The sequence below is a fragment of the Aptenodytes patagonicus genome, chromosome Z (assembly GCF_965638725.1).
Source record: "Aptenodytes patagonicus chromosome Z, bAptPat1.pri.cur, whole genome shotgun sequence".
Taxonomy (NCBI): domain Eukaryota; kingdom Metazoa; phylum Chordata; class Aves; order Sphenisciformes; family Spheniscidae; genus Aptenodytes; species Aptenodytes patagonicus.
In genome coordinates, this window is record NC_134982.1 from 14,392,901 (window position 1) to 14,412,565 (window position 19,665).

Consider the following 19,665-nt stretch of genomic DNA (forward strand, 5'->3'; position numbering starts at 1 on the left):
GTTTAGGTAAATATCTAACTAGATAACACAGGATTATTCACAAATATTTGAGCATGTGAATAGTGAATGAAGCCTGTGACCTCCCATGTCAATAAAGATAAGCACAGAAGGACTAAGGATTCAGATGTCTAGATAGGACAGTGTGTCTGGGATGCAGACCATCTCGCTCTGTACGGGAAACACTGTCTTAACATTTCATCATAGATGCTCAGTAAACTGAGAAATCCAACATGTCTTCAAATAACTCACTGGTCATCATAAAGTACCCAGGGGTGTTTCTGGTGCATAATCTCTATGACTTTGACTCATCTGCAGAAAGTAGATATAGCTGGCTAATGCCAGACACATTAATATCACTGTCTCAGTATCTGCTTAAAAATTGCTACTACCATCTGGCCACCGCTAAATACTTACTAAAGGTTTTAAACCTCTTACAGGTGAAATGAAAGGCCTTGTGTTTGTCAGAGTATTAAATCTGATCCCCCCCCTTTCCAATCAGAGAGCTGTCTTTTCTTCTCTGCTTCAGATGTTACTGATAACTGCTGGAAAGAATACAGAAACTTGGACTCCAACAAAGAAGTTAAGAATTAACTTTTCCTCAGTTTTAATCACTATCAGGTGTGTGTGTGTGTGTGTTAGATTTATGATTTGGAATCCTTAACAATTGTTTAGAATTTAAATTAGATTGACAAGAAATGTCAAAGATAGCAGTTTTTCAGGAGTTCCTATGGTGTTGCTGAACAGTAGTTCCTTTAAGAACTGCAAAAGTAGTTTACTTAAAAATAAAAAAAGCTCTTGTAACATTTTAAATCTTCATAAACACCAGCAGATGACAAGAGTCCGAATGAGGCCAACATGGGAGGTACGTGTATAGTGGACTAGAAGACATCTCTAAAATAAAACAAAGGTTGCACTTCTGTGGTATGATACTGTCCGGCTCTCAACATCAGTAGTCTCCAAAATCCATTCAATTCTTGGTGGACCCATATGGGACACACTATGTCTTTGCACACTATAGTTTTCTCTTAAGGTCTATGGCTACATATGGAGAAACTTCTTGGGACTTACCTAGTCCTAGACTCCAGCATCTTTGAATTCACCCTAACAGCTTCTAAAAGAAAATTCCATGCCAGGAAAGAGAGGACACCTCAATCAAAAGAGAGTAACCCTCAATCAGGATGAAGTTAGGAGAAGATTTAAGAGAGTTATTGGTGAGGTGCAATATAACAAATAATGCATAAAGCATTTCTTTGCCTAGTGACACTGTCATCCTTGTCCCTTGCATGTACTTTTCCAGCTTCTCTGTTCCCCCTCGGGGATAAAAATAGACAAATTCCTGCAAAATCAGAAAAGGGAAAAGGATGGAAATCATAGGAACCGTACAACATATAGCCCCATGCTATTCTACTACTATGACTGACATTTCATACTTCATAAATGCCTTATGCCTCTAAGGAATAACAGTTCTTTCTAAATACTAATGGGGTTACACCACTTTAAGAACCTTCCGCTATTTCTGATAACCATGATGGAAACAGCACCTGTTTCTAAATGTAAACAAAATGCATTTTTCTGGAGCAAGAACAGAATCTCCTTATGGCTATGAGGAAGACATGGAAAAATCTTAGAGGTGTCAGAAGCAAGGAGTAACATTTTCGGAGACATCTTAGTCACTTATGGATCTAAGTACTGACTTCAGATCACCTGCTACCAATGGCAAGCTTAGGTGTTGGACTCTAACAGATCCATGTCCTGGCAGGATGATTTTTTGAGCCTGACATAGGTACCTTGTTTGTTTATGCTGCCAGCGGGAAGAGATGGGCACCCTGCAAGAGTTGTCTACGTTAGAGAACTGTCTGCCCAATAAGTATATATGGAATATATGCATATTAGCAGTGCAACTCAATACTCCCACGTGCTGAATTTGTAACTGCCTGTAGTGAAGGTGCTTAAAAAACAGGAGACAGAAGACTTTGTTTGCACAAATACCTGACACTGATCTGCTAACATACAGGAAAGCCCCAAATGGATGGTTGAGGGCTATTAGCAAAGCAGGAGGAGGTAGTGGCAACAGTTTGACATGATGTTACTCATTGCAAAACACGCCCCGGACACAGACCTATAGGGTGCTAGGTCCTCTTTATCCACAGGGGTCAGGTGCAACTCGTTGCCTGCCAGGAGACCATGCTCCCTTACTAGACTATTCTATATGCCCGTCTAAGGGGAATTCTCTGTTCTATTTGTTGAAGCAGATATACTACAGAGCAAAGAATGTAAGGCTTACAAGCTCGAGAAGAGGAAAAACAAAAGGTGAGAGTCATGCAACTGTCTGAGGCCAGTGGCATTTCCCTCAGAAGGGAGCACTCTTGGTCCAATCATTCACACATTGCCATATCAGCTTTTTTATTGTTTTATTTGTTAAATTATTTCGTGAGAAAGTTTTTCATATGCATAATAAAGAATTCTGCTGATCTTTCTTCAGCTAGATATTACAAAGACAGCTGGAGGCAAACATAGTTACAATACTTAGCACAGAAATAAATCAGCAACGAAAGAAATGGAAGAAGAGATTTGCTTGACTTTGGTCAGCCTAGAAGTTTGCTGTCTAGTCTAAATTCATCTCCTCAGTTCACTTTGTAGTCAGTGGGAAACTTCCCAGAGAGTTATTGATCCCATCCACTCTCAAAATCTGTTCAAAGATGAATTGTTCTTTTTCTCTCCACGTAGATTTACAGAGCAATTTGTTGGTAAAAATATCCAAGCTGTAACTGGTGAAATATGATCTGATAAAAATATCAGGTACAGCAACTTATTCTTTATGGACTATATGAAATTAGTATCTCCACTTGAAAGTAAAGCAACTCAATTAAAGACTTAAAAAATATTAGGGTAGATGCCTATACTGAATTTGTAAAATGGTAGAAATATATCTACTACCTTATACACTGTCCTTATAGGGCATTAACATCCTGTGGATGTTATAATGAGGAATTCTGTGTAAAAAATTCCTACAAAAATGTCTGGCAAACATATAGAATCACTTTAATGTTTGTAACACTTCCCTTATTACGTGTATCATATTTGCTTTCTTCTTCAGTCTCTAGAACTAGAGATAATTCTCATCTATTTTTTCCTGTCTTTTACAGTGTCATGAAATATATAGCATAATCTAGGGAACTATGTTAGTTCAGTTTAACAGGAAGGAAAGTCCCTATATTAAGAAAAGAAAGAACTATCGGGTTTTTTGAGACAAAACAGGTAGAATGGAATGAAGTAAAATGCAGGCATACTTTCTAACTATTTCTTGTAATGAAACAGTCATTTATAGTAGTCTTAAGGAGAGGTAATCTCTGAAACTGAGTTACATCAATAAAAATGAGACAACTTATTCACGCACATCCTTTTCAATGAAATGAAAGCATGAAAATGAAAGCTTAAAACAAATGCTCTTAAATGTGCAGGATCTGATCTCTTACATCCCAATGGACGTTTCCATACTGATATTTAAAACTGACCTCAACCTGTTCAAAACCCACGAGGTATATTTTTCTTCCTGTTTTGGAAATGGGAGTTCCAGGGACAGGCATGTGTAAGATGTGAATGTCTGCATGTAAAGTGGGACTTGGATACCAGTAACTGAAATCTATGCAAAATTAAAACCTCATGGCTCTGAGAATAATAGAAGAGATTAAGATAAGCAGGAAATGCTCAAAGTCATCAAAAAAAGCACTTGAAAGGGACTGTTAGAACTGCTGTCAGTAACTGGTCATAAATGAAAGATGGTTAAACTAAAAGGTCAAGAAAAAACAGCACCTGACACTCATATCTCAGAATCTGTTTGCTGGCTGCCATCTGAACATTTGTATCAGAAGTCTCTGCAAATCAAAATAAATATTTAACTTGTAAATCTGTGCTCCTACACTGCTTTGACATCCCTTTCCCCTCTTTTTTTTCTCCCTAAAAGAACAAAGGGTTCTTATCATCAGTAATTCTGGAAAGGAATCAAGTTCCATCCAGAGTTTTCAAGTTACCAGAAACTCTTTGTAGTCAATAGAGACTTATTTAGGAATTACAGAGGGAATGTTTGATTATCTGGGAGCAATCCAGGGAGTTCTCAGAGCTAATAATTTTCCCATTTCCTAAACAGAAAAAAGGTATTTGTGAAAAAATGTTGTATAAGAGCATCATGCTTTGTTTAGAGCACTGAATGCTACTGAAATGTAGTTAAACAACAATTAATAATGGGAACAAGGACTGCAAACTGCAACTGCAAACTTGCCTAAAGGGGAAAAAAGACTTGTTTCCTTAAGCTAACAGTCACTCATAGCTGTTACTCGTACATGACTTGATTCTTGTTGAATAGTTGTTAAAAGGAGGAGTTTATAATATAAGGACAGTATGTTACTCAGCTGAAGAGGGAAACTAATGCTATGAGCAACAACTCAAACATGCCTGCTGTAGTCCTTCTATTAGAAAAATTGAACGTAATTGGCAGCTCCTGTATCCACTGTAGCAGTTTGGCACAAGCAAGTGAATTCGCCCCAGAAATATGACTTGTCTTTTGCTAAGATAGAAGAGCTTTGAAGTCTGACAGCTGTTTCTGCCTTGCTTTCTGCAAATGTGACTCCAGCCTTGTTGTGAGCTGTATTAACAGCTTCTAGAGTAGGATTAAGTTAGCAACTTTCCCCTTGTATCTTGTTTTAGTTGTATGCTTCACTTTGAGGAGCCTACATTTTTGTTATTTTGAAGAAAGCTGGCAACACTGGTGTGTAAATCTTGACCTGCAAATTTCCTAGTGAGGTAGTTGTTACAGCTGATCAAGAATCAGTGTTTTAAATGAAGCTAACCAGTGCATAAGAAATATCTTTGTAAACACGTTATGCTTGAAGCCATTAGTAACTACCTAAGCACTGATGTGAATGGACTCAACTTTCACTTACTCAAGTAACAACTAGTATCTCAATACCTCTAGTCATTTCTACTTAAATATACTGAAGAAACCTTTAGGTAAAGCTTGACAATGTTAAGATCTCTTAACCCTCAGCCTTTTGTCAAAAGAGTATTCCACTGCTATGAAGATGTGTAGATACTTCATCTGGCAAAACCTTGCATTTTAACGGTAGTAAGCCAAAATACTAAAAGGAATTACCCTCTTCTACCTGGAAAGGCGTATTTGTAACAGATGAAAGTTATAGTCAGCATGAAAAAAAAAGAAGTGCAATATTCATTGCTTACCCTGAAGGATTACAGGAAAGTTTCTGCTTACCTGATCCACTGCTGCTCACTTGAGTTACTTTTTCATCATCTTCATCATCGCTATCACAGTTTAATGGCTGAAAAGCTATTTCTGACTCTGTGTCCACTTGATTAGCATCTGGCTCTTGCTCAGCAAAGCTTCGCAGTGCCACAAGGCGGTGATGTATTGCTGCATAGAGGTATCCAGTGTCTTTTGAGCTTGCCTGCAGAAGATAAAATGCATACAGTCCAAACTAACTGAGAAAAATCACAGTTTTTCACAGAGAAGCTGACTGAGAAATTTTCAAAAGTAAAGAAAGAGCTGTATTTTGTCCTTTTTAATCAAAACAATCCATTGAAGATTCAGACTTAATAATTAATTTTAGAAAATAAATTTAAATACAAGTAACGTCAAGTTTCTTTAAGTGGTCTGAGTTTTATAATATGTAGCTGTTGATTATTTTCTCTATAGTTACAAGAAACATAAGCTTAAAAATTATTATTTCCCCTGAAGAACGGCTCAGTTTGTACTGAGTACTTGATATTCCAGACAATTCCTGACTATGATTCTAGAAGTAATAAAGCACTGAAATGTTAATATATGTATTGCATTTTGGTTTACAGAATAAATAAGAATTTTAAAACGTAACTACAAAAAATTATTTGTGATTATAAAATTTAAAGATACCATGAATTCTGCTCCTATTGTTGAACAGAAGGTGAGCATCACCAAGAAGGGTATTCGGAACCAGACAAAGCAGCATTTTGCCAGTACATAAAACCTTCGAGCAGCCATGTCTTGAGTACTGTGTTCCGCTCTGGTCATCACATCTCAAGGATATAGCAGAATTAAAGAAGGTAAAGAGAAGGGCACCAAAAATGATCAAGGGTGTGGTGCAGCTATTTATGAAGAGTTGAGACTCTTCAGTGTGAAGAGAAGGATGAGAAGGGGGTATAATTAAGGTTTTCAAAATTATAAAAGGGGTGGATAAACTGAATGTGGTACAGCTGTTCATCAGACCACACAATAAATGCATTAGGGTACGCTTAATGAAAGCCGTAGAGGAGCAGCGTAAAAGAAAGTGCTTCTTCACAGAGTGAGTAAGAACTTCTAGAATTTGCTGCCTCAAGAGAGAGTGGGGCCAGACAGTATAAACTAAAAACAACAGGCCAAAAATATAGTAATAAAAGTTTAAAAAAAGGAATTAGAAAAATTCAGGGACAATCACTTCATAAAATAGATAGCAAAGGAAACAAGTAGGGGTGCATGCTCTCACATGCCTAATACAACACACGGACACTGGGGCTCGATGAGGTGAACAGACCATACAAAGTGGGCATGCTTGCTTGTGCTTCCTAGAAGCGCTGCATTTGGGCGCTGTCAGAAGTGCCAGTAGAGTACTTCTTATGTTCTTACGAAGCAAATCATCTACCAGAGGGTAACTGAATGCATGTGGTCTTTTCTGTAGCCCAGTTCTCCACTTCTGTGCATCATGTGGAGTAATTTCTATCTGTGTCACTTGGCAATGGGAAGAAGTATGTCTTGTTTGGATTGGAATGACACATTTCAGTGAGTACCAGTGGAAAAGCTACGCAAATTCGGAAGCAGCAGCAGATCAGGGTTGCCTTCTGTGCTACTCAGACTCGCAGCAGCAAACAATTCTCTCCCTACAGCCAGGCAAAGAAGAAAGCAATTCAGAGTTGTTTAGGTGTCTCAACTACAAATGCAGTTCTCAGTGGAAAAATCTGAGCTCTCAAGATAACACAGCTTTTCAGGAAACGTAGGGTCATAAATATGAAAAAGGCAGCTATTCAGTCTGACCGTTTCTATCTGTAGCTTTCTACTTATTCATTCAAAAGCCAGGCTTCCTCTGTCATTTTAATCTAACATGAACTCCAGCTTCTGCCAAGAGGGGTGGACTCACCTCCATACATCCTCTGACTCTTCATTTCTACCCTCACCATTAGGGTGAAAACAGGTGAATAAAATCAAGTTAAAAAACTAACTTAGCAAAAATGAACAAAACCACCCAGATCAGTTCTCTGATGTGCCTCACTCATAGCTGTACAAATTCCAATGCCACCAAAAGTGAGGAGGGAGAAACAAGCACGAGGGGAGGGGGCAGCGTCAGCCCTCTGCACAAACCTGGGTGACTACTACAGGACCAATCTAATGGGAGTCTTGTGGACTGCCTGCTTTGTAGTCAGCATCATATGACTCTTCTCCCTCACTCAAGAGAAGCCCTTTGGATAATATCCCTGAACCAAATGTATCATTCATGTGACATGGGAAAAACAAATTTAAATGGCAGTGAAAAATATCTGCTGGTGCCTTGGAGGAGTGGGCTCCACTGACTACTAGTCCAGCCTGATTTACATGCCAAGGCTTTGGTGATGCCTGCTGGGTGTCTCACGCATTGACCAATTTGCCTTCCACACTCGGGAGTCTCAGTGTTAATTTGGCTGGGTACCAGCTATAGGGATGGATACCAGCCGCTTCAGTGACGACTGTAGAGGCAGCTTCCTGCAACCCTTGCCACACACATACAGCTGTCATGTATCTTGGTTTCCTAATACATGTCTTTTTTTAAGTCCAGAAGTGCCAGGACAGAATTTAGAAATGTTTACATCTATATATGCTAGAAAAACTGCAGCACATCTGGAAATCTAGAACATTTCTAATTCTCACATGCAGACCAGCTGTGCAGCTCAGCCATAGTTAAGTCAGTCACTGTTTGAAAGTGATAGTCTTACAGTGCTTGCATATACAGTGCATGGTGCTTTGCTTGTGTATGACATGTGACACCTCCTGGAAGTGGTGATTTACTTTTCTTGCCCAGGAGGCTGAACCCTTCCCAGAAATGTCTACTGGGGAAACCAGAGACGTCCTTAAACTCACGTGGATGCTCTCACTTCCCAACCTAGGACATATGTGCTATTTATTTGCAAATAAGTCCACCACATTTCCATTCTCAACTTATCAGCCCTTGCTAGAGAAAACCAGGATTCCCAAGACTATTGTCTTACGTAAGGTGACACTGCAAAATCTGTGTTCTCCTCAACTGAGAAATGGAGGTCCTACACTGGATGGATTATTGCAAGCACTGTGTCAAGAACCATGGCAGAAAGCTGCTGCCTTGTACCAAAGTAACTTATGAACACGTAACTACCCGTGTAGAAATTCTTACAGTGTTGCTTCCGTAAGAAAGAGTAATTGCCGCATATGACTCTGGAATGATACCCATTCCATCAGCGGTATGAGAAACAGAGTCTGGAAATGTCTGTCCTAAGGCCACATACCATCTTCACACCTTTTTTTTTAAATACCAAAGGACAGCACTTCTAACTCATTTCGTAATAAAAGCCACGTAACAGCTAAGCTAAGCATAGCGTGACAGGGCATAAAAGGCCATTTGCTAAAACCAAAGCCTCAACAAGTCTCCGGAGTCCAAGATGAAATGGGGATTTGGGTGGGGTTTTTATCTCTTGCTTACCTGAATCAGAAATACTTGAATAGAGTGGTCCTCTTGGTCTGTTGCAGTGAAGCACAGGCTCTTTCTGTTTGCTTTTTTTATAACCATTTGATCCCAGAGTCGGGTGTTGAGAATCAGTCTCAAGCTGCCTTGATTTCGCATAACTAAAATAAGAAGGTTTATATGATAAGTCATTGGAACCATCTTCATTTTTACTGCAGCAGTTTTCTTTACCACTTGTATGCAACTAGTATTTTCATGAATTACTCTTTTTAATTTGGTCTAAAACCTGACATGGTGAGGAGGTTTTTTTAATTATTTTTTTAAATACCAAAATGTATTAGTTTCTTTCAATACATCTGGCATACAAAGCAAATAACGTGCTGAAACTGTGCAATACAATACAAAAAATGACAGCACAGTAAAAACAACATTCCAGAAGTGACTTGAAACAGTGCTCATGGAAAAGCAGAATCAACAAAGAGCAAACTATCAGACTGGTGACTGAGCTAAAGATACATTGCAGTAGAAACACACAGAACCTAACAACATATGCAAGCGTGAGGGTACAAACTGAGTGAAAACTGCCCAGTGCCTCAGTCTGTAACACAGCTTCCTTTATCAGGCAATGTTAAAAAGATTCTCAGCAACTTGACTTAAATAAAACTAGCTACTCAGTTTTAAATGTTCTGAACTAAACTTATTCTGGCCAGCAATAGTACAAGTTATTTAGTGTTTTGTGTATGTGTTACTTCGTTATTTAATTCTTACTTAGCCTTGACTGCAACAGTCCACATTTACCACTAGAAGTGTCATTAAGCCTCAGGGATCCTCTGCCTCTTTCAATCCAGGTTAAAGAAAGCTTATTAAATATAAAGAGCTTGCAGTTGATCTGAAAGAGAAATACATGACGGAAATTGGCAGCCAATGTCAATTTTATTGGTTCTAAAACTTGATGTTTTTAAACCTTTTGATATGGCTCTTAATACATCCATATATGCATGTATACAAAGATAGATATATAGATATATCACCATTATTACTTAAAATGAAATGGCTCCCAGATCTCTGCTAAACTTTCTGCTAGTCATGGAAGACATTCAACATGAATCCCAGTTTACTTCTTCAATTACTTCATCTTCATTAACTCTTCATCTGTGATATCCACTATTCAGCACAGCTGAATTTGTTGCAAGTGTTTTACAGTCTTACTCCCTCACTCATTAGAAACATTATGCAGCCCAGGATACCAGTACCACTACTGGGAGAGTACTACTCCAAAAAGAGTAAAACTTCCATGTTCTGACAGGACAGAAGATTTAATCAATGATAAAAAAATGTAACTTTCAATGTTAAGATTTTTAAAATCATATACATCATTGCTATTTTCTGAGAAAATAACAGTTTGAAGATGAAGAATAGCAAGATACGTCCTGCTCGGCTAGAAAGTTCATTGATATTTTAGATGAACTATAAAACTAATTACTTTGACAACGCATTGCTTTTTTCCCAAAAAAGTTTTGTCATAAAAAAGTCTTTACTCAAATCACTTCCAATTTTGGAGTTTGGGTTACTGCTGGTACGCTTATAAAATACAACTGTAGAATGAAGTTCTGAAGCAGTCACCTACTGAAAGGAACTATAAAATGAACAAATATAATACGAAAAAGAAAATAGCAGCCTACAGAAAAATGGGTTAACAGAGGCATATCTTAAGAAAAGTTAAAATTTAAAATATAAACTGAAGTTATTTTCAGATTGCTGCAATCTGTAATAGATCTAGATGTTCTTTTCAACAACAAAACTGCTCACCATCAAGGCTTTATGAAGTACACACCTGTAATACATTGTGTTCTGCTTCTTCTCCAGTTATAACTTCAACTTTATCTAACAGAATTTTCTCCACTGGCTTGGAAATAAAAGCAGCTGCTGATTCAATTAGTGTTGTATTCTTTAACAAAGCTGTTTCTGTGGGGAAAAAAAAGAGGAAATCCTTTCTCTACAGGCAATATTTTCAGGACAACAAAACTAGCACATAGGATGGCCTGTGACTTCAGTAATCCTTGTGATGTCTGGTATTAGTGTTATTAATAAGTTTTTGACTAAAGCAGTAAATAGAAGAGAAAAAGGCTGGAATACTGCAAAATATCTCACCTGTTTAGGCTGATTTTGAATTGAACAGGGCTCTCTGCAGTTGCAGAGGTTTGCCCCAAGGGACAATTTGCAGAAACGAGCCCTAAATAATTAGAAGTTGATTTTCCAAATGAAACTGGTCTGTCATATTGCTGTGCAGATTAATAAATAACGAAAGACAATTATCCCAATATTCAGAATAGTAACACATATACAATGAATACTTGACCCGAACACCAAAGGACAAGATTTGAAAGGAACAACATTGTTACAAAATTTTGTATATTTTTATGATCTAGATGTTTTCCATAGGCTTTTTTTTTTTTTACTTGTAAGAACATTCATACAAAGTAAGAGGATCCAATACTTCCATTAGTAAAGAGGGGTGCAAAATTTGGCAAGAGGGCTCAAGATAGGGGCCTACTTGGGATTCCCTGACAGCCTAAGTTTATGTGGCTTGCCTAGCAGAAAAGCTCATGCCAGAGTCACAAAAAAAACCTGAAATCTGTCTGTATCGAAGTTTCAATCCTACAATTAGGATACAAATATGGCAAAGTAATTTATATAAGCAGTCACAAAATACAAGCAGCCAACAGCTTAAAATTGTAGTTCAAAGATGCGGTCCAAAAGGCATTCACAAAGTTCACTGCATTTTTTTCAAATAATAAATAATAATATTCTGTACTTAATAATAATCTGTAAAACTCTATCCTTTCCTGAATAACTAGATCATTCATTCTGAAGTTAGTCCAGTTCAAATATCATAAACCAAACTGGAGCTGCTTTCCAAACACAGATTTTGACACATACTGCAAGTGTACTAGTGACTGGGTAACTTGAAAATAGATGAAAATTATTGACCACCACTCATTTGACACCCTCTAAGATACAGCAAAATATATAATAACAAAGATAACTGTACTTGTTTGCTGAGTATGCTTACTTGCTTGTGGACTGACAGGAAAAGATTCTATGTACATGGATCTTATTTCTCCTTTGTATGAATCACCTTCATTACATGGTTTGGGATGCTTTTCAGGACTCTAGAAAGAAACAGGGGAAATAAGAATTCCTATTTAAATAAAATGGCTGTGCTACTTCATATCAAACAGAACATTGAATCATTTAATGCACGCTAGGCTGAAGATCAGCAATTGTAATATCTGAAGAGTAAAAACTGACCCAGACAATTTCAGTCTCTAGTGGAAGTAATTTTATTATCATAAAATCAGTGCATCATTTTCCACCAAGAAGAATCGTCTCTTTGTATGGATCCTGGACTAGATTTAAATCCACTGAAAGACTTAGATGTTTAAGTACCACCTCATTTCCAGTTAGAGCACTTAAGCCCCAGAAGAATAGTTCAAAATTCCCAGACACCACAAACAACCTCAGAGGAATTAAAAATTTCCTTTAATATTAATATATTTCCAGATAAAGTTTCTTAGGCATATCTAAATGAATGCTTCTGGCCCCTGACAATGCCCAGTGGCTCGGCTCCTACCTTATAACTAAATCCTGGTCAGAAGTCATAACCCAGACCTATGGTTGCCAAGCGTTTTCACTGGCAGATATGCATACTGTTTTTCATTCTACTTCTACTAGAAACTGAATTTCAATTCCATTTTAAATGGTGCAGTCCTCAGCTTGGGAACCACTTTTTTGTCTGAGTTTCCTTCAGGACTTGATCCATTAAGCTGTCTCACAGTGTGCACAATATAGTTGGACAGTATCTAGGATGGGTGTTCAATTTTCCCCTCATACTAATTTCTCCCATCTCCTAACAGTTATGATGGAAACTATTAGAGCGGTGGGGACTACATTCTTTTATCTTCTATTGTGGCTGTCCCACTTTACATGGAATATATAAAAAACTGCTTTTTCAGGTCAAAAAATGAGCAAAAGAGAAGTGGTGCATACTGGTATGGGTTAGTAGTTAAGAGTACTTATCTAGGATGGGGAAGATAGGGATGCCTATCCCTCCTACAGCAAATACTTAGATATTTTCTCCTCAACAGTCATTGGAATCATATTTACTCACATCTTTAAAAGAACAGGAGGAGCTGAAAAGGATCAATCTCTGAAAAAAATTATAAGTACATTAACCTTGATAAAAAGTCTGCCAGCATTTACAGATCTTACCAAAACTCTCTCAACCATGTTTTCTCCAAACACAAAATCAGAATTGCTGCTGTTTTGTACACTTCTGTCTTCAAACAACTGACTTCTGTGGGAACAAAAGAACATAAGAATGGATTTAGAACTATTTAGAACTTTGTAAAGAATATAAAAAGTTCATGCATTTACTTTAGCACACCTTACGTTAAAGACAAACAAAAAATTACCACTTAAGTAATCAGACAAATTCTTTAAGAGAATCTGAGAATATTCTCTACATAACATTTCATAAAAGGAACAGAGAGCATCACACTGTATTTCATGAAGATTAGTGAGGATGTTCCTTAAAAGCAAAGAACAAGAAGCAAAACAACATGCCGCCTCCTCCTCCTCAGGGAAGTGTCTTACTCCAGAAATTTTAATGAGTTACATTTGTTTCCCTGTTTCCTTTTGCTCTACCAAAAGACTACCAACAATTAACAATTATCCCTTCATATTGGTGCAGCTCTCGTACGCTTCAGAGTAACGTACTCCCCAGTGCCTTACAGGCACTCCTTGGCCATCCACCTAACATCTTGGAAAGGCAGAGAGCTGGTGTGTTCCAATGCACACACTTTGAATTCACATAAATACTGCACAAATGTAAAGGTGTGATAGCAGATGGCTTATGATGAGGTATAACTAAAACAGGAAAGAAAGATCTTCTTCCCATTTTTCAGTGACCTGTTCCATAGATATACTTAAAATGAGAAGCGAAGAAAACTAAATACTTGCAATCCTTTGGCACTGGCCAACTATAGTTTGGGGATACAGATCTGGGAGAAAATTTCATGCAGTAGATAAATCACTTTATGTTTAGGATCTGGAGTGTGCAGAAGCTACATTAAAACAACGCTTGTCCTTCTTCTCTTCTGTCCCTTTCTCCTTCTTCGTGTCTCAGGTTTTCCTGATCAAAAACATTGTTTGGTTTTTTTGCATTGCCACCCTGAGTTTAACTACTCTCAGTTAGCTTCTCGCCTCTCAGGAGGTTTTAAGAGAAGGTGGTGAATGTGTTTTTAAATAGTGACATAGTCACAACCTGTAAAAAGTATGTTACTTCTGGACTACTTTCAAGAATATTCTAATATAAGTAGAGTTGTGATTTGACCTGCTAATTACATAGCCACTTTAAATTAACAGGATCCATTTTTTATAGAAGTCTCTAGAAAAGTCCTGATAAACTTCTTTGTGTGGAAGTTGTTCCTGCTGCTGGTTTTTGGTTTTGTTTGTTTGTTTTTTACAAAAGGCTTATAGGTTGTTCATGCTTCCTGTAGAGTTTAATCACTGCATCTCTTGCTGGCAAAGGCAAAACCATCCAAGTTCTTGTCTCTTTCTGCTCCAGACGGACAACTTGGCAGGAAGACGATCTGATGTTCTGTCACAAACTGCATACTTCAGCACCACTTATCTGCTCTTCCAGATCATTTATCACCCTTGGGAAGGCTTAACGGCACATATGTCATGCAGAGGATATTCCTATTAATAAGCTGGGTTTGTTGCCAGAACTTTGATGATTGCCTCTAAAACTTAGTTTTTGTGTTCAGAACTACAGTGTGCTTGAAATCTCTTCACATAGGATGAAGGAATTCCCGAGTACAAGCTATCTCCGTTTTACAACTAAGGAAAAAAATACTCCTTAACATTCTCATGCTTTCATGTATTGCTAAGACTAAGAGCAAATAAGAAAGAGAAATCAGAAAATCCGTCTCTTTTCAGCCTTGAAGCCTTTCATACATGTTTTGGACTATGAACAAGGCATCTGAAGTGTGTATAAACTAATGAGTTTCTTATTCTTAAGAAAATTCCCCACTAAAATTCACTGAACTGTGATCAATTTCCATCCTGAAATTTCATCTGCTACTTCTAGGCTGCTCCAGTAGCCATTTCGTAAGGATAGCACTCCAGTAGAGCTAAAAACCAGAAACTAGAGCCTTGACTCAAAGAAATATTGTGGGAAATGGATCTTGATTATTTTCAGAAATGTAAGGAAAAAGTAATCAGTGCAGGATCTTTCTTTTTCCAGACAGTTAATTGGAAGTGCCAGCCTTGAAGTCTTATTAAAACCTCATTACCCTCATGTTGCTGCAGGACAAGAACAAAGTGTGCCAGGGATGACATTGCCATGGAGATGCAAAACAGAGGCACTGAATTCGGGGAATGACCACTAACAAGGAAGAATGGGAGAAGGAGAAATGTGGATAAGATGCTGGAAAGGGACTATGGAAAGGGAGTAGATCCAGGTACTGTCCTTCTCAGAGTGTCCAGAAGGGTCTGAGTAGCTGCCAGGTCCAGTGCTGGCCTTGAACCCTTTCAGTTTGCCAAGCAAATCCTTGTGCCAAGCTGAATACATGACCAGAAGCCTGCATTTTCCCAGCATTAGATTTCTGTGACTTATGACACAATCTCCTTTTCCAAGCTTTTACTCAGACTCGAGAAACTGCAGATTTCTCCTTTTCAGTTCATTACTACAGCCAGTTCAGGAAATGGAACCATTGGTGGTTTCCTGGGACATGGACAGCTGCAGCAACTGCAGAGGGCTAACAAACCGTTTTCATTCATCTCTATACAGAACTGTATCACATAAAGAAGAAGAGGTGGAAGAGGAGGGAAAGTAAGAGGGACATTTGCAGGCAGCAGCAATCCCTGCTGTTGAGTCTCTCTGCATTTTATTTTTCGTAGATAAATGTCAATAGTTACATCTTGATTTATAATTAAAAATAAATCTAAAAAACCCCTTTTCTTAGCAATAAGCAGGTCTGGCTGCAATGTTCACTATTGTTTAGCATGTATACGGAGCTTAATAAAGTTGTTCCTTTGAATACTTGTTGTCAAGTTATCTATGAGAAAACAGCTATGTCAAAAAGATTTTACTGCAGTATTTTAAAGCATCAGTCCCTTAATACGGATCAGAAGAATGGCACTTACACTCCCCTGCAGTCTCAGAAGAGCAGTAAGCACCTAGTTGTATTTAAATTAGTTTTCAACTTGTCAGATAAACCAACATTTACCACAATTGCGATATACAGAATTAATGAGGCACAAATACCCCAAGCAGATTAGCAATTCCTCTTTTAAAAAAGAAAAGGAAAAGAAATACCATAAGCAGTTTTAAGTCTTGTAACTTGTCAGCACTGAAACACTGCATTGGGTTTCTCTATCCACCTACTTCACAAGAGAAAGCCACTCACCTATCTTTTCCTAGATATTGTGCAGGTGACAGAAGGTAAATAGACTTGGAGTATTGATACCAACTGATTCTGATGTCAGTACCGTCTTCCCTTCAGCTTTCCCAGTATGCACATTACCATCATTCTGAATCTCCTAAAAATCCAGTGTGCTGCATGGCTCCATGTTGTCCTCACAGGGCATCATCACAGCATTAATTGTGATAGAAAAGGACAGGCTGGCTCTTCCAAAATCACAGTGAGCATCTGCCCTCTGATGATGCTCTCCTTGTTGATAAGCATTAAGAATCTAAGTTGTCTGTGCATCTAAAAATCCCTCATCTCCTCAGAACCCAGCACTGTGCATCCCAAATGTTGTGTGCAGGAACCTTTATCTGTGGCCCATCCAGCCCTGAAGACTGGAACAGACTCCTTTGCAGTTAACATGTTCTCTGCCTTCTTTGAGTGGGAAGGGGAAAGGAGGCAACGTCACAAATGTGTTTACCTGTGGCCCTAACAATTTTGAAATGTCATCCTCTCAGGAGGATGAAATGTCATAACTGATCTCAGGTGTATTCCTGATGCTCACAACTTCCAGGTAAATAACCCTCATCAACCATCAGCAAGCAGTATTAATACCCACAAGATAACCTGCTGGCTAACCACAGACCTAACATTTTCATGAGCCAGTCTCCAGAGAGAGGTGATAGCCCACTTTTGCACCAGTGTGAGCTCTTTCAGTCATATACAGAGGCAAGGGCATGGGGCAGCGTCCTAGTCCAAGGAAGTCAGCTTCCTCATGCAGAAATTCTGAAGTCCGTGCTGGTCAACCCATGTCTGCACAAGGATGCCACCCTATCACAATCATCACAGCTAGTTGTTCAGCCCAGAAATTCTGGCATGTGCACGGAAGTAGAGCATCAGTTGCAGCATTCACCTTGTCTTCCACATCAATCCTGTATGGTTTTCTTCATGTCTCCTGTGTCCAATATGCTGACATATTTTGGTAATTCCAGAGTTACTCTGCATCTGTTTATGAGATGCAGCAGCTATGCAATCAGAAGAGTTCTCCAAAGGGACACAAAGATGACTGTCAACATTCAAAGCTGGGACATATTTTGAACTGCCAAAGCTGCATGAGATGGCAAACCGAAAGTTTCTGGCTTGGGGGTTGCTAATGAGAAACGAACTGTCCCACAGAGACTAATTTCCGTCAGGAGTCCATTTCTTACGGCGTATGCAGCTCATGTCTACCCACAAATCCTGGCACTACACACAAACACCAGTGAACACTGTGTGGGTGTAGATAGCATGGGCTTGGTACCATGTAGGACAAAAGGGCACGCCATAGGCCAAGTGACAAAATGGTGTAGAAATATAATAAATAAAAACTTACTGTGTTGTTTTAGAGCTAGAAGGATTCATGGTAGTAGATGACCTCGCTGCTGTTTTGGAACTTACTGAACTCTCAGCTGAGGAATAAGAGCTGTCTTCAGATAGCTAGGAATAATAAAACCAGATGAATTAATTAGATCAAGCTTATTTTCTGCTATGAACAGATTTGCAAGAAGTCCAGAGTCACTGAGGGATATATATGTGAGCTTCCTCCAGCTGTGTACTAAGCCAGTTCCCTTAATCAAAATGCTAAAATGTTACTTTCTAAATAAAACGCAGAGACCCCCAAAGCTGATTTGCCCACAGAACCCTGATATGTGAGAGTTGAGACAGCCTGCAGAGAAGAGATATTTTTTCAAACACAGTCAGCACGAGTTTAACAGTTCACACCATGTCAGTGATCCATCAATTCCACTGAAACTGATACGGGAACTTTCTTGAAAACCATGCAGTGGAATAGGTAACGGCTTTAAAACAGCACTGTTTTTTTTTTAATTTGAGCTGCAAACATACATTAGCCAGTAAAATTACTTTTCTTTTTACCTGAACACGTGCTTCTTTCTTAGTTACTAGAAATACTACAGGATTTTCAGGACAGGTCAGGGCTTGTGGGGGTTGTAAAATGGCAGGTCTAATGACATTCCGCAATTGACTTTGTGACAAGGATCCTTGCAAAATACAAAGACAAAATATTTAAACGGAGACTTTTTCTTCACATCTAATACATACCTATGTGTCTTGCCTCTTTAACTGAAAGCTTCAAAGCATATTTAAATAACATTTATTGTTGTTTACTTGCTACATATTCTGAAAAATTGTAATCTCCTCTAAAATATACATCTCTGCAGTGACACCAACCCCTGCTATCCTATCAGAATAAAAAGGTAATGCGTTATATACAAAAATATAGTTATTTATATTTATAAAATAATATGTATTTACGTATTTAAATATACTTTTATATTTATACTTATATTTACTGCTTTGCATTAGATTTGTCTTCTGGTATTTCAAATTTAATCCTACACCTGCAGATGCCAAGAAGGTTCTTCATTGCCTTCTCCAGGAGCAGAGTTACTCAGTTAGAAATGTGGAATTTCACTATTCAAGGTTATATTCAGTCCACTCAGGAACTAAGTAGTCAGAGCAGAGGCGCAGAACAGAGCTCACAGGATACACAGGTGACGTTATGGCGGGGGTCTGCTACAGGCCACCTGACCAGGAAGACCGAATGGATGAGGCCCTCTATAGACAGATAGGAGCAGCCTCACGCTCACAAGCCCTGGTCCTCATGGGGGACTTCAACCACCCCGACATCTGCTGGAGGGACAACACGGCAGGGCATAAACAATCCGGGAGGTTCCTGGAATGCGTTGATGATAACTTCTTTCTCCAAGTGGTAGAGGAGCCAACGAGGAGAGGTGCTATGCTGGACCTTGTTCTCACCAGCAAGGAGGGGCTGGTGGGGAATGTGAAGCTGAAGGGCAGCCTGGGCTGCAGTGACCACAAAATGGTGGAGTTCAAGATCCTTAGGGCACCGAGGAGGGCGCACAGCAAGCTCACTACCCTGGACTTCAGGAGAGCAGACTTTGCCCTCTTCAGGGATCTGCTTGGTAGAGTACCATGGGACAAAGCCCTGGAGGGAAGAGGGGCCCAAGAAAGCTGGGTAATATTCAAGGATCACCTCCTTCAAGCTCAGGAGCGATGCATCCCAACAAAGAGGAAGTCAGGCACAAACGCCAGGAGGCCTGCATGGATGAACAAGGAGCTCCTGGACAAACTCAAACAAAAAAGGAAGCCTACAGAGGGTGGAAGCAAGGACAGGTAGCCTGGGAGGAATACAGAGAAATTGTCCGAGCAGCCAGGGATCAGGTTAGGGAAGCTAAAGCCCTGATAGAATTAAGTCTGGCCAGGGACATCAAGGGCAACAAGGAAAGATTCTATAGGTATGTCGGGGATAAAAGGAAGATGAGGGAAAATGTGGGCCCTCTCCGGAAGGAAACGGGAGACCTGGTTACCCGGAACAGGGAGAAGGTGGAGGTACTCAATGACTTCTTTGCCTCGGTGTTCACTGGCAAGTACTCGAGCCTCACTGCCCAAGCCACAGA

At 39.0% G+C, this 19,665-nt stretch overlaps 1 protein-coding gene across 2 annotated transcripts in view; it reads right to left on the minus strand.

Annotated features, from left to right (window-relative positions):
- The window catches only part of RANBP3L (RAN binding protein 3 like), a 37,299-nt gene that overhangs the window by 2,711 nt on the left and 14,923 nt on the right, over positions 1-19,665 (minus strand). For both annotated transcript variants that reach the window (XM_076362514.1, XM_076362513.1), the window contains 8 exons: positions 18,101-18,225; positions 17,559-17,662; positions 12,984-13,068; positions 11,785-11,884; positions 10,546-10,676; positions 9,480-9,600; positions 8,730-8,872; positions 5,267-5,459 (listed from right to left, as the gene is read on the minus strand). In XM_076362514.1, coding sequence (XP_076218629.1) covers positions 5,267-5,459; positions 8,730-8,872; positions 9,480-9,600; positions 10,546-10,676; positions 11,785-11,884; positions 12,984-13,068; positions 17,559-17,662; positions 18,101-18,225 — 1,002 coding nt within the window. The remainder of the gene's footprint in view (positions 1-5,266; positions 5,460-8,729; positions 8,873-9,479; positions 9,601-10,545; positions 10,677-11,784; positions 11,885-12,983; positions 13,069-17,558; positions 17,663-18,100; positions 18,226-19,665) is intronic.